The 14,986-nt window shown below is 46.1% G+C and overlaps 1 protein-coding gene across 1 annotated transcript in view; it reads right to left on the reverse strand.

Annotated features, from left to right (window-relative positions):
- Positions 1 to 14,986, reverse strand: part of SPTLC3 (serine palmitoyltransferase long chain base subunit 3) — a 119,732-nt gene that overhangs the window by 34,051 nt on the left and 70,695 nt on the right. The window contains exons 7-8 of the mRNA XM_040981834.1: positions 10,752 to 10,857; positions 4,060 to 4,279 (exon numbers count right to left, since the gene is read on the reverse strand). Coding sequence (XP_040837768.1) covers positions 4,060 to 4,279; positions 10,752 to 10,857 — 326 coding nt within the window. The remainder of the gene's footprint in view (positions 1 to 4,059; positions 4,280 to 10,751; positions 10,858 to 14,986) is intronic.

Genomic DNA, 14,986 nt, shown 5'->3' on the forward strand with positions numbered 1-14,986 from the left:
CTCATGGAGGGGCGGGAGGGGGGCAGGAAGAGAGGAGCAGGAGAAGGGAGAGGGCGGGAGAGGCGAAGAAGGAGAAGAGAGAGAGGTAGACAGGAGACTCCACTTCCTGGTTCAGTCCCCAAATGCCAGCAGTGTAGGGCTGAAGGTCAGAAACTCAGGCACCCAGCAGCTGGAACCATCAGCACTCCTCCCAGGCTCTACATGGGCAGGAGGCCCAGTCACCAGCCAGCCAGCCACTCGTACGGAGACTGTGGACAATGCATCCTGACTACCGATGCTCCTTGCTGGCTCTCTGAGAGACAATTTTGTCATTTTCCCTTAGGTGGAAGGACGCTACAGCTTGCAGATGGTGTAATTAGCAGAGATGAACTTGTATGGCATTTGGAGAAGGGAAGTCTTCAGTTAGAACAGAACTTGTACTCTGGCAGCATCACGGCATCAAAATGATGCCTTCCACCCTTGCTAGTTTTCTCAGCCGAGTCTTCTGGTTGCTGTTGTATAAAGCTCTGGCCTCAGCCCAATGCATAGAGATTTCTAGAACTTCTTGGATAATATTACTAGGAATAGAATCCCTCTAGTCAATGTTGACATAATCTTTCAGAAAAGAAGGGCCAGGTGTGTGTGTGTGTGTGTGTGTGTTTCTAGGTTTTTGAACTCCAGTGATTATTGTCAAATCTCAAGATTTACTAAAATCCTCATGAGCATAAGGAAACGGGAGTTAGGTAGGTTTTCAGAAAAAAGCTAAGTCTGAGTGTGTGTGTGTGTGTGTGCGCACTTGAACACTTCTATGGTCCACTTGGTTGTTTTGTATCTGTTTGTTTAGAATCCTGGATATTTTGCAATAACTGCCAAAATAATATATGCAAAGGTAAGGTACATGGAAAAGTTTGTGGAGAATGGAATTAAGAGATAACAGCTTATTTTGATGCAAGATTTTTCTGAAAATCTTGCATAGTTTTCTCAAAGTAGGTATTTGCTAGGAGCTTTTGAAGATGTTGCAGATACTGTAGAATGTCTAAGAGGTATGGTCGGGACACATGATGCCCTGGCAACTGTATTTAAACAGATCAGCAGAAAGAGTGGTCCTCAAACTAAAATCATTTTAGTTGCCAAATCTTATGTTCTTTCTGTTTGAAAAACAGCAAAACACAAAAACAAAAACCTCAAAGTGAGTAAAATGAATCATTGGAACTGAAGATAAACAAACTTTAAAATGAACATAATTAAAAGAATTAAGCTACCCAGGAGAAGTTACCCAAGTTTTATGACATCATAGGTTTCTTGGCTCATTAAACCAGGATGAAACCAGTTCATCTGGGTTTTCCGTCTCACCAAAACCATTCCAGTTAGGCGTGTTCCTGACTGCTTTTTTAAATCATCACACATACAAACAACTTTCTCCAGTGCCTTGCTGTCTCTTACCATCCGGGTCTGAAAGGTCCCCACTTTTTCACCATTTTCTATTTTGTGGATTTGGGGGAGCAGGCTTGGTACCTGTGTAAGCTAATGGTACTCTGCCATCTAGTGGTAAGATCAGAGTTTGCATGGGAACCTAGAGTGGGAGGACCAGAGAATAGGAGGGACTTAAGGAAGAGAAGGGATGGATTTTGTAGCCCTCTGGAACCAAAGATCAGAATGAGTACATTCAGGGGCACTAACCGGAACAGATGTTCTTTCTCTGTGTCCACATTAACGTAAATAATCATAACTTTTACAGCTGCTCAGTATCCACCCTAAATCCACGGGATGATAGACAAGAGCGCCTATACTTTTAAATCCTCCAGCTGACTTCAGGGTGGAGACTGGGCGCGAGGACCCTGGGGAGTCAGCCTTCACTTCTGCTTGCCCCTGGCCTGGGTTTAAAGTGTGTGCAGAACAAAGAACTCAAAGGAGAAAAATGTGGCATCTACCAAATCTGACAACATCTCAAGGATCTGCTTGTTTTAGTTTATTCAGGTGCCTTTGATTCAGGAGACAGGATCATGCTTCTTTAAATTTTTTTTGTGTGTGTGCCCAGAATTAGCAGTCACACAGCCAGATGCTTGCAAAGCAATGCAGTCTGAGGGATGCCACGGCTGGCAAGGGAGCGTCCAGGCAGATTCAGCGGATGTGTCTAAAACCTGGGCGGGCATTGTGTTGTCGGCATGACCCAGGTAATTCCCACAGGCCCAGGGAGGGAGGACAAACACCGAAAGCCGGGACCCTGGAAGAAGGCAGAGCTCAGTGATGGCCAAAGACCGCTAAAAACTCTGAGTGTTTTCAGTATCCGCACGGATCACAGCAGGGCAGGTGGGCCAGAACAAAATCTGTTGTTATCAGTTGCAGGCTTTAAAGGATGAGCCTGTTTTCTGCTCCATTCCTTGATTTATGAAAATGATTTGTCAGGAGTCTTGTTGGCCACCATGGGCAAGGAATGGAGGATTTTAGATTAAACATGGATGCTATCTGTGTGTTCTGGTTTGGGTTCTGCTATGCCATCTGGGGTGACCAACCTCACTGTCACACAGTCTTTGGGGACAGACGTAGGGTTGTATGAAATTGCCGTCAAGATTTGGACAAGGCTGGCATGTCAGAGGGTGGACTGCTGACTCCCCTATCCTCTTAGCCTGACTTGAATACTAAGCCTTCTTCTCTATTTCCCACCCGCCTCCTCCTCCTCTTTATTCTTCATCTCTGTCATCTCCTCCTTTTCCATCTTCATTTTTAGGATTTTCACATTTATTTATTTGAAAGATGGAGTGACAGAGGGAGAGAGAGAGAGAGGGAGAGAGAAAGAGATCTATGCAGTGGTTCACTCCTTGATGGTCACATTAGCCAGGGCTGGGCCAGGAACCAGGAGCCAGGAGCTCCATCTGTGGGAAGCAGGCGCCCATCTTCTGTTTTCTGAACACATTAGCAGAGACCTTCATGGGAAGTGGAGCAGCTGGGACTGGACTGGCACTCTGCTACAGGAAGTGGGAGTCCCAAGAGGATGCTGTATCCAAACCCTCTCCCTGCCAGCCCTGCTACTTTGAAACTTTGTTTCAAATATTTATTGTCCTGTGGTTACATACCCCTGAGTGTTAATGCCACTAGAGTAACAGGACTAGCACTCATCAGGACAATAAATATTTGAAACAAAGTTTCAAAGTCACAGACCCCTGGGTGTTAATGCCACTAGAGCAACAGGACTAGCACTCATTTAACAAGTCTGATTCCATTGCATACAATCTCTAAAGACATATACATGTACCAGATTAGAGAATTCTTACCCACTATTATGGGTAAGAATTTTTATTTATTTATTTATTTTTTTCAAAGGAGACAGCCTTAAAGTACAGTGGGGAGCTCGTAAAGTTTATTAAAAATAGATTGAAAGATAAATTTATGGTGTTATAAAATACTAAAACTCCTGCATAGGTTGTTCATAATATGCAACTTCCGTGAACATATTGAAGATCCCTTGTACGTATGGATGTCAACATTTCCTCTTGCGCAAAATGCACTCCTCTTGTAATCCCACTTTCCATGAAAGTGCCCACACACATTCCTGATGCTGGGCTAGGGTTAGGGTTTCTAAAGAAAATCCTCAACACGGAGAGCGTGTAGCATCAGATGAGCCTCCTTAATACCCAGCCTTTGCCTACAGATGCTTCGTGCTCATCACGCAATAGGAACTCCTTGTAGATCCCATAACTTCCCCTTGTCGCTCCCATGACCGGGGTTGGGGGGGGGGCTGATTCCTCTCTGTGAAATGCACTAGTCTACAGCAAGGCATCCCGGAGACCTCCCTCCCCACTCACCCCTGCGGAGTCGGTTAGGCCTGTCCTTTGTCCTGGCTCCTGGGGAGCATTTGGCACCTTCTTGTAAAGTGAGTATTCACTCCATGCTGCCCTCTTCAAGGAGAGTGAGTGTTTTGAAGTTCAGGGCCTCACCCGGCTTTGACAGCACTGTTGCTGAGCTGCAGCGCTCAGCCAAGGTGAAGGGGACCAAATGCAAACATTCCCAGGATTCAGGGCAGCCTGCAGCCTGGGTCCCCAGGTGCTCAGGTAGCAGACACAAGACACTTCTCGCTCTTACCTTCTTTCCGGCTATGTAACCACCTGCAGCGCCAAAGCTTTTGGTGAATGTGCCCATGAGCACATCAATATCTCCAGGGTCTACTCCATAGAATTCTGAAACTCCCCGGCCGGTTGCGCCCACTGACCCGATACTGTGTGCTTCATCTACGTAGAGATAAGCCTTGTATTTCTTCTTCAGGGCCACGATCTGGGGCAGTTTCACGATGGAACCTTCCATGCTATGGCAGAAGGAGAAATGCTCAGAACTAGAGAGTACCCTCCTAGCGGGGTGTGTGCGTGTGTTCTGTCAGTCTCCTGCTCCACACTTTGGGATGCTGGGTCCTTGCTCTACAGTGACTCCCCTGCCACCTGCCAAACTCTGCATGGATGGACCTAAGATTAAAGGAAGGGATTAACAATGCAAAAGGAAATCATCTCAGACCTTAGCATGCACTGAAGCACAGTCAGAAAGTCCCAGGGTCCTCCTGTTCACTAGCCTTTGAAACTCAAAAGCTGGGCGCAGTGTGATGGCGCCATGGCTGAATCCTCGCCTTGCAGGTGCTGGGAGCCCATGTGGGCACTGGTCCATGTCTCAGCTGCTCTACTTCCCTTCCAGCTCCCTGCTTGTGGCCTAGGAAAGCAGCAGAGGATGGCCCAAAGCTTGGGACCCTGCACCCATGTAAGACACCCAGAAGTGTCTGGCTCCTGGCTTCAGATTGGCTCAGCTCCAGCCATTGTGGCTACTTGGGGGAGTAAACCAGCAGATGGAAGATCTTTCTCTCTGTCTCTTCTTCTCTCTGTATATCTCCTTTTCAAGAAAAATAAATAAATCTTAAAAAAAGAAAAGGAAAGTCAAAAGCTAACTTGAGGTACCTGATGCTGTCTCCCTTTCGTACTCTTTAGCAACAGTGGGATAGAAGTTGGACATGTAAATTCCCTGAAGGGCTTTCTAAAATGCAGGATTCTGGCTCTGTCCCCCCAGAGGTTCTGAATCCATCTGAGCTGAAAATTTACATCTTTCCCAGACTTCCTGGTGTTGCTTTTCCCAGCGACTGGGGACAGTACTTGGAGGACTGTTCCCAGAGATGAGGCCTTTGGTACCCTAAGTATTTCAGTTTTTATGGTATAATAAAGCTGCCAAACACTCCAAGAGCTCTAGCAAGGAGAAACATGTAGAATCAGTAAAAGAGTAAAATTAGCATGAATATTTTATGGCACCTCAGGAACTCAATGGCTTTAAAAAGAACTTGCAGTTCTAATCAGTGCTCCAGCGTGCTTGGTTCTGACCAAACTGACAAGCAAGTGCCATGAACACACAGACTTGCACACGTACCACACAAGGGAACTTTCTAAGCTGGTCCAACCGCCCTTCGATTCCCGTTCATGCAGTAATTGGTTGTATGAGTTATGTATTCATTGAACTACTTCCTGAGTAGTGTATGAGATTTAAATTCTCTTTAAAATAAGCTTCAGGGGTAGGTTGGTTCTAGCAAAAATAAAGAAGTCAGTATTCCCTGGCTAGATTTTTTTCACATATAAAATAAGCATGATACAGGCCCAGTGTGGTAGTGTAACAAGCTAAACCTAGACCTGCAGCACTGCCATCCCACATGGACGCCAGTTCGTGTCCTACCTGCTCCACTTCTGATCCAGCTCCTTGCAAAAGGCCTGGGAAAAACAGCAGAAGATAGCCTAAGTCCTTGGGCCTCACTCCCACAGTAGAGACCAAAAGAAGCCCTGGCTCCCAGCTTCACACTGGCTCAGCTCTGGCTATGGCAGCCATTTGGGGAAAGCACCAAAGATTGGAAGATTCTCTCTCTCTCTTGGGGAAAGCACCAAAGAATGGAATCTCTCTCTCTCTCTCTCTCTAATTCTTCCAAGTAAAATAAATATTTAAAAAAAATAAGCATGATGATGGAAGCCTACTGGAAATCAGTTGTGTTAAGTCAGATTCGGGTCTGTAATTACCACTCAGTCAGTTGTTATTCTCAGGATGGAGCACGTAGGAGAAGCCTGCTGGGGGGCCTAACCCAAGAAACCAGGGCGCTCCTGGCCATGCTGTGCGCGGGATCTTCTAGGAATGAGGCCTGTGGGTGTCATTGTGCGTGTCAAGGGTAACGCATGGCTTCAGGCTCTCAGAATTCGAGTTTTCTTTTCATCTTTAACACAAATATACTAGAGCCTGATAGGCTGCACATAGCTCGTCTTTGTTCTGGGACTGAATGGTGGCAGGAACCAAGGTTAATGTTGAGCAGTGTTTATAGACACCCTGGGCAGCTAATTAGCCATCCTTCGGTGGGGCTGGTCCAGCTCATGTTAGGGACCTGCCCACCTGGTTTCTATTTCACTCTCTAAGATTAATGGCTGTAAAATACTGCTGATTTCTGGAGTTCATGCAGAGGCATGTGCGAATCCTAGGGAGAATTCAGCTTTTGTAAAGTTGCATGCATTCATACAAAGTTTTCATTTGCTCAAGGTGACCAGATGCGAATCAAACCCTTTCCTATGCTAGCACACCAAGTCTGGCACTTGCATAAAAAGGCTGTCTGTGATATTCCCATGAAGTTCTGTCAAAACACAGCACTTTATTCTCTCTTCCTGAATGGAAAGTTGTGTTTTTCTTTTGACTTCAACAGAAGAAAAAGGACCAAAGTACAACTGTAGGGCAAGGATAATTCTCCCAGTTAATTTGAAGGTCTGTTCAGGGCCTCGACATGTTCTTAAAGCAGCAAACCAGTGAGCTGGTTCTTCACATCTTTTCTATTACATACTGTGTTAGCTAAGTGACAAGACTCCTTCTCGAAACCTCCCTCTCGCCACCTTTTCCTCTATGTGTAAACTGCATTATCCACTGGCAGGATTGGGAATTAACCAACCAGTTGGCCAACTTGCATGATGGAAAAATCTCTCTGGTGGGCCCAAAGTCTAACCCACAACTGGTGAGGCAGGCGAAAAAAGAGCAAAACAGGAGTCAAGACTAATTAACAACAAAGTTAACACTGCTTTGCCCTTCTCTGTTTTCACGTTGACATCGAGGTGTGCGTACTGCTGAGATGATCAACTCCCATGCTCACACTGCTTTGGGGAGGAGACTGGCTCACATTCCCAGAGGACATGGCATTCCGAGTTGTTAGCACATGTTCATCTACGCATTTTCAGAAAGGATCATTACTCCTTGATTTTTTTTCATTTTCAATATTTTGCTTCTGGCAGTGCCAGCTCACATCCCAGGTTAACATTGACCTGTTTGCCGTGGAATATTCTGGATTGATTTTGAGGTTTTTCAACCACTGTGAGTTGACAAGAAATCTAGATTTAAATCATTAAGTCCTTGAATAGATGGGGAGCAAACAGTCCTGTTACAAAATTGTCCTCCATGGTGCAACTTGGTCAGTTGAAAATAAATGTAACAAAGAAGTCACCCTTGGATGTGGGATTTTTTTTTTTTTACACACTAGGCCTCTGCTAAGTACCTCTATGTGACCTAATGTAATACCCACAAATGGATGAGGGTAGTTCAAAAAGTTCCTGGGAAGTGGAACTAAAAGCTAAGTTTATCTTGGTGCAAAAAAAGTTTTTTTGACGTCCAGGAGTGATTATTTCATAATATAGAATTTCCATGAGCTTTTTGAAGAGCCCTTGTGTTCAAGGATTTCACATCTCTTTTTGCACAAAACAAACGAATATTGAAGTCCCATTTTCAATGATTTTTTTAAAAGTACTTGTGGAGGGTGGGGCACAAGTGTAGTCAGAGAAACCAGGATTCGAGTTCAAATCCTGGTCCTTCCACATTCTAACCCCTCTCTCTCTTCTGCATACAAATCATAATTCCAATGGAGGGTGGCATTGTTCATATTATGATTAACTTTTATGCAATTCACTGTCTTCTTGATCTCAGTATCTGTCCATGAATAAAATGTTCTGATTTGCCTGACTGCTGTTTTTAGGAGTCATAAAAAAATGTGAGAGTTAAACTTTGAGGGCAACTTTGAGCAGGCATCTAAAACGTGTGTGTCCATGATCTATTTCTAAAAAGTGAAAGTGCATTTGTAAACTGCCGATTTCACATTCCTAACCCAAGCCCTCCGGAGAGCCCTATGAGAAACTATTTTGGTGAGAGCTGAAAATCAGAACCCTCAACTGGAGGTTTTTCCTTTGGAGTTTGGTCTGGCCCGTTGCCGGGCTAGCCTTATTTCACCGACGAGGAAAGCAAACTCTTAAGTGCCAACAAGGCCTACTGGAGCAGTAGTTTGACTCTCACCTGTCAGTGAGGTCTCTCAGATTCTGAGCTCATTTAAAGATGAAATTCCTTGGGAGGGAGATAAAAAGGAACCCCCTTACAAAGTTCATGGTCAGTGTAGACTGCACTGGCTGCTGGAGATGTTGAGGCAGATGGCTTCCAGAGACAAGCAGTTGCAAGTCTTCCCTTACCCATGCTCTACTGCCATCAGAAGGCGGGGTTTCTTTCCGCTGCCTTTGACTATGGGCTGGCCTCATGCTCTGAGTGGCCATGGCAGTGGCGCATGGCAGAAGGGGTGCTGCACCCAACAGCACATGAAAGTGTAGCCCTTAAGACACTGCTGGCTTCTTGTTTTGCTCTCTTGGATGCCAGCCTCTATGTTGTAAAGAGGGTCTAGCCAGGAGAACTGAATGAGAAAAGGCACTTCATAGAAAACCATGTAGAAGAGAATCAAGCACCCCAGTCTGCTAGCCAGTACCAGGGAACAGACATGGGAGTGAGACCATTGAACGAGTTCAGCTAAGCTTTCGGTTGACCCCCGGCCAACGCATGTGGGGCAAATGACTAGCTCGTTCAGACAACCCATGGTAGCACTGGAATAATAAGCCATTGCTTATGCATCTAGGCCGTTTGGGATACATGAAAGGTTGCCCAAGCAGTCATTGCTGCTAGTGCAACTTAAATTGTGTGTGGGTGCTGTGGTGGTTCAGGAGTGAGAGTGTGCACTTGGATCACCTGTCCTGATGTCACCGCAGGACACACTCAGCATGCCCTCAACAAGTCCCTGTTTTCTATGGACAGAAGCATGCTGGTGGTCCACTTCATTTCAGCCTTGATCAAAGTGCTTAGCTATAACTTTCCTTCAGTGGAGCCAAGCTCTGTTTATTTGCAGTTGGGTTCTGTTTACTCTGGTTAAAGAAGATGCCCAGTCTGCTCTCACTTAGCCCATCCATTCTTCCACTAGCCCAAGCTTGAATGACAAATGTTTAGGCAATGACTCTTGGCTCCCTACCCAAGCTGGGGGCTGGCAGCTGACCCAGATCACACAGGGTGAATGACCCATGCTTGAGGTTACAGCGATACCTGAAGTCACTGAAGTCACTTCCTGAAAACAGCAAGTGTAGGGCCACTGAGTACTTGATTCCGGAGCAGGGGTTGTCGACATTAGCACCACTGCAGTTTTGAGTTAGAGAAAACTTTGTTGGGCTGGAGGGCTTTCTCGGGCACAGTAGTATCTTTAGTGGCATCCCTACCACCATCATGGAAAACATGCCCAGGGTAAGGGGAGAGACAAAATCATCTTAATGGAAAATTACTAGCACAGCATTATCATAAAGACATTATCAGCAGGGCGTCTTTTCTGATCTGACCTCTGGAGCTATTGACTAACAATACGGAAAATGGATTACTAGAAATTTGAAAGATGAACTTCAGAACCACATGATAGCACTGGGCACATGTGAAACATCAGCCGCTGGGGCAGTACATTTTAAAGCTAAAACAAAAAAAGTTATACCAGGCTTGTTATTTGCTGCTTGGGATTCATGGCACACATGATGGGCATTTAGAGACCGATCAGATTAGCTGATCCCAAGGAGAAATCGGAGTTTTGTTCGCATGTCTCACGTACAGCTACAGTCTTTTTTGAGTAGGAAATTTCAACAGGCCCCACTTCCTTCTTTTTAATAGTGTTCACTTGTCTATAATTGCCTCGTAGGAAATAACATTTTTCTTCTAATACAAAGGTATTCTGAGAAGTTATTCAGGGGTGGGTACTCTGAAATGTTGCTTCCTCGCCTTCTGGATTAGGAATGCTTGGCCACACTGTGCATGGGAGTAATGGCCACAGATTTGGACACAGACTGGAGTACATTCAAGCACGACCTGCGGTGTGAAAATACTGGTCTGGATGGTGTAGTGGGTCTTTGCATGCGTGACATGAAAGGGATGGGGAAATTTGAGGTAGAGCCTCCGTCTTGAAGTTCTCACATCATCGGTCCTCCCCCTCCCCATCTCTGGAGCAAGACCTGCCTTCCAGGACAGTCTTCCTTTGCTGAAAGTAAGCGAGCCTTTTGTATCTTGAAGCCAGTCCTTGGCCAAAATTGAGTGAGCAGTGGGACGCTGGGCGCACTGTCCTGTTTGGGGACTCTGGGTCCCCCATTGAAATATTTACTACGGACATAAAAGCAAGGACCATGCTGGGGTATCTGGACAGTAAGACAAAGGATCAAGGCGATCTCTTGTGAGGAGATCTCTTGAGGAAGCCCTTGCCAGCATGCCAGATGCCAAGCCCCACCGGCTGGATACATCAAGCTGTCATAGCACAGGTGAACTCAGGCCCAGCTCTGTTCCCTCAGCAACAGCCATCTCTAACCTGTTCCTCCAGGAAGCTAGGAGAGGGCATCCTTTCCCATGGGTCAGCTGCCGGATGTTGGATGCTGGATGCTAATGTGCCGCCGCTATTTGCATACCTGTAGATGCCTTCCACCAGAATGAGAATCTTCTTCCAAGCTCTGTGGGTTCGAGGCTGCCCCTGGATGATAGCTTCTCTCAGCAGCTTCTCCAGGTTTTGCATGTCTGCAAATGATACCGAGGGGGGAAAAACAAGGCTGAGTCACGAGAGGGGTTTTTCTTCTTTGCCTCACATGCTTCCTTGAAGAGGCATCCAATTATTTAATTTATTTATTTAGTTTTTAGGCTCATGTTCAGACTGAAAGCCTCAACGAGCAAAACCAATCAGAAACTACCAAAGAGTGTATTTCTTAGTAAAGCTGGACTCCGACAAGATGAGCCAGAGCAAGCTCTCCCCAAAGGTAGATGTTTTCCAAGGCTCTCGCAAGTCTCTACCTGAGAGATTGAAACTCTGCATCAAGTGCATCTCTTTGGCTGAGGTTTTGCTGTCAGGTGGTCATGCACTCTTAGAGATACAACTTTTTAGAGTTTGGCTGAGGTTACCCAGGGCAAGCAGCCTTGAAATCCGAGGTCTTTCTGCAGCTTGGATCATGACTTTTTTTTACGTGCCCCAACTTCAGTTGTTTTCATACTTGAAAACAATCGGGCAATAAGTGTTCCCATACAGACTGGTTAAAGGATCCTTGCACACAGTAATAGTATTTCACAATTATTTTGTGTTATCTGTTGGTCAAGCTCCTTTTTTTTTTTCTAATTTAGCCATACTTTATTTGATCTCAGAAGAACCTTCTAGAAGAGGTACTAGTGCTATTCTCCATTTTGTGAGTTTGGTGAATTATTGGAGGCCTGTGGTCCTAAATGACCGAATCAGGATTTGAACCAATGAAGTTTGTACCATAATCTGCACTTGGGGTTACCACCTTTTCCTGTCTTGCATGAGAAGTATTGTCCTTTTCAACTTCCATGGTGATGCAGAAAAGGGGAGGAGGCATGGCAAGCAGATAGGCTCAAATCTATCTGGTGGCTGGTGGCAGAGGGAGTTACTTTGTTTTTAGTTTTTAAAGTCTAGAGAGGGAGAGAGTGAGAGAGAGAGAGAGAGAGGGAGAGGAAGAGAAATGGAGGAGATCTGTTTCTGTGTTTTAAGTTTGCTATATTTCTTAGGTTTTCCTTCTCCAAGAATCTGAAGAAGCAACATTTAAGGCCTAGAATTCAGTTTTAATTTTTAAAAGTTAGAAATGCTACTGAATGCCTCTCATGGCTGTTTTATCATGTTCACCGGACATAAAGATATCACTTCAAGTGCTCTCTGAGGGAGAAAGCTGGCAATGAAATGGGACCCAGGCAGTTGATGCCGATTTCGACACGTGTAGACAAAACACTCAGGAGGCCGATGTTCACTGATTTATCAGTCACTGGTCTAGGCTCCAGTGAACCCTGGTTCTTGGTCTCACCTTGTCTTATAGCCCCTATTCTGTGGTTGGACCCATTGTGGAGCATTCTCCAAAGCAGGGTAAATCCAAAAAATATTTCTTGTAGATTGTGTGTGTTTAAATGATCAAGTACATTTGAGGGAACAACATTCAAATACAAGGGCGTTCCTATGCAGTCCAGCTGAGTGGGATGTGTCAGTATTGTTGATAGTACAAGATCAAAACCTTTTTGTCAAGAGCCCCCTTGCTGGCCCAGCACCTTCCAAGCTCCCGATTTAGCACACACATGTATTTAGGTTTCTTCTCTGCTCATCACTTTGTTGTCTTTCGTCTCTCCCCCACTAGGATCTTTAAAAGAATCATTTTCTCTTTGGTGTCACCCAGCTTCCTTCCACTGCGTACCATCCCTCTCCCCTTTTCCTTCTCTCTGTTTTGTCATTTACCCATCAGTTTCTCTCCAACTTCAGTGTGATGGAGGATCAGTTACACGGTCTACTCAGACTGTGAGTTAGTTGGTAGGGGGCCGGAGCCCAGAAACTTGTCCACTCGCGTTCTTGGGGTTACCCACCACAGCTCAGACCCAGGCTTCTGTCTTAGGCCCCACAGTGATTTTTTTAAGCTATCTTTTAGACAAAGATGGAGGTGCCAGACCTCAACACTTCTAAGGTGAACTTTGGAGCATGTCCCAACCTCGCCCCCCCATTCGAGTCCTTTGCTATTAGACTCGACAAGTCTTCCTACTGAACAGGCGTTGCCCTGCCCCATGACATGGGTTCAGCTGAGGGTCTTGCTTTGGTCGGAAAGACCAGTTGATGAGCTCCACATGCAGATGGGAAAGGATCTGGCGTGTTTCTCGCTTTCCCTTTGTGTTTCCCTAAGTGACGTGAGCACGTCCAGGTTGACTCCCGGGTCTCAGGCTGGCTCCAGGCCGGGATGAGAGCCACATGAGATACTGCCCCCCAGACTCCCCGGGATCACGAGTGAGAAACAAGGACTGCTCACTAGACGCTGCCAAGGTTTTGAGGTTGTGTGTTTTGAAAATCCTGCCCTAATGCAGCCTCCAAGGCCCTTCCCGATGTGGCCTCTGCTGGTACTTCTGATGGTGTCTCTCCCTGGCTCGCCACACACGGCGCTCCCACGTGCCGTTTCCAGTGTGTGTCTGGGGAGTTCTCTCATCACTCAGATCAACTCAGGGGGTCTCAGGTGGGAGAGCTGAATTTTCTCCTCCTTGTCCCACATGCCCCTTTGATGCCTCTGCTAAGCCACCATCACAGAATTCATTATTTGCTTTTGTAACTGCCCTCCATAGAAGGCAAGGGCCGTATCCTCTCTATTCTGGTCCTAGTACCAAGGGCTACTTTAATATTGAACAATTCAGTTTTATTTCTATGGAGAATGAATGCACACTAGCCTACAGGAAAGGGAATAAACCCCGCTTTGTGATATGTATAAGAGGAGAACTGCCTCATGGCTGTAATGTTTCTCAATCCACTCTGTTTTTCAATTTTAAAGATTGGCTAAAATCTGAAGGTTTCTGGGAACTGGTTTTAGGGACATTCCAACATTGACCACTAGATGGCGGCCAAGTAAATCATGACTTGTACCGGTATGTGAGTCTTCCCTTTCCCCTCTAGCTTGAGTTTCTAAAATGTTGAAGGGAATCATAGGATGGGGCAAACCCACTGGCCTTTTATATAATCTGCCAGTTCATAGCGTCTGGATGGAATAAAGGTAAGGATTCCTGTTTTAACAGTATCTTCCTTCCTGCGCCTTGGGATTTGTACGTCTCTGCATAGATAGGACATGGAATGAGTCTGACTCCAGTGAACCTAAATAACAATCACCTTGAAATAAATCTGTAAGTCCAGAAGATTTTGCAGCAAGAGTGTGCAAAAAGCACACCACAGCATTTGTCTTCACTTGGTTATAAGAGAAACACCATGCATGCTAAAGAGAACTTTCTGTTCTTTCAATGACCAGCAAGGCATAAAATCAAGTTCTGTGTGGGTTGCTGATGGAGGCAAGCGGAAGCCCAGCACCCTCCCAGGTGGGACCTCGTTGTTTCTGATTGGGTGGCCTGAGAGGCTGTGGGTGGGTTCAGTGAACCCCTCAGTCCATGGGTGGTGGGGAACAAGGGGTGTGTCGTCCTCTCCCTGCTGGGAGGATGGAATTTACCCATCTTGTAGAGGCTGAGAAGCCAGCCAGGGAGAGGGAGGGCTGCTCTCAGCATGGGTTGTGCACCTGTTCCTGCCTCTGGGAAGTTTTCTCTCTGAATTTTGCTCTGCCAGGCTACAGCCTTGTGAACCTCAAACCCAAAGAGCCACAGCATCGTAGCACGTGTTTGTTAGGCCCGGTGGGAATCTGCTCCCTCAGCAAGCCCCGTGCTAACAGGTGCAGTAGTGCTGCTGCTGAAAGCACGTGTGCTCACATGATATGATTCCTCACGCCAACTCTGAGAAGTAGGAGGAGCGGTTATTAAGCTTTCGTATTTTTCCAATGAGCGGAGTGATACTAGCTGCATATTCAAAACAAAACAAGTGACCGTCAGTGAACTGATCCATATTGCCTTGTAAGAAATCTCAGGCATGGAGAACAAACTAAAATCATAAATCTGGGGGCTGGCACGACAACTCAGCTGACTGATCCTCTGCCCACAAGCACCAACATCCCATATGGGTGCTAGTTGGTGTCCTGGCTGCCCCACTTCCCATCCAGCTCCCTGCTTGTGGCCTGGGAAAGTAACAGAGGATGGCCCAAAGCCTTGGGATCCTGCACCTGCCTGGGAGACCCGGAAGAAGCTCCTGGCTTCTGGCCTCAGATCGGCTCAGCTCCAGCCCTTGTGGCCACTTGGGGAGTGAATCAGT

This window comes from Ochotona curzoniae, unplaced genomic scaffold (assembly GCF_017591425.1).
Source record: "Ochotona curzoniae isolate NIBS_2020 unplaced genomic scaffold, NIBS_Ocur_1.0 contig_3520, whole genome shotgun sequence".
NCBI lineage: Eukaryota > Metazoa > Chordata > Mammalia > Lagomorpha > Ochotonidae > Ochotona > Ochotona curzoniae.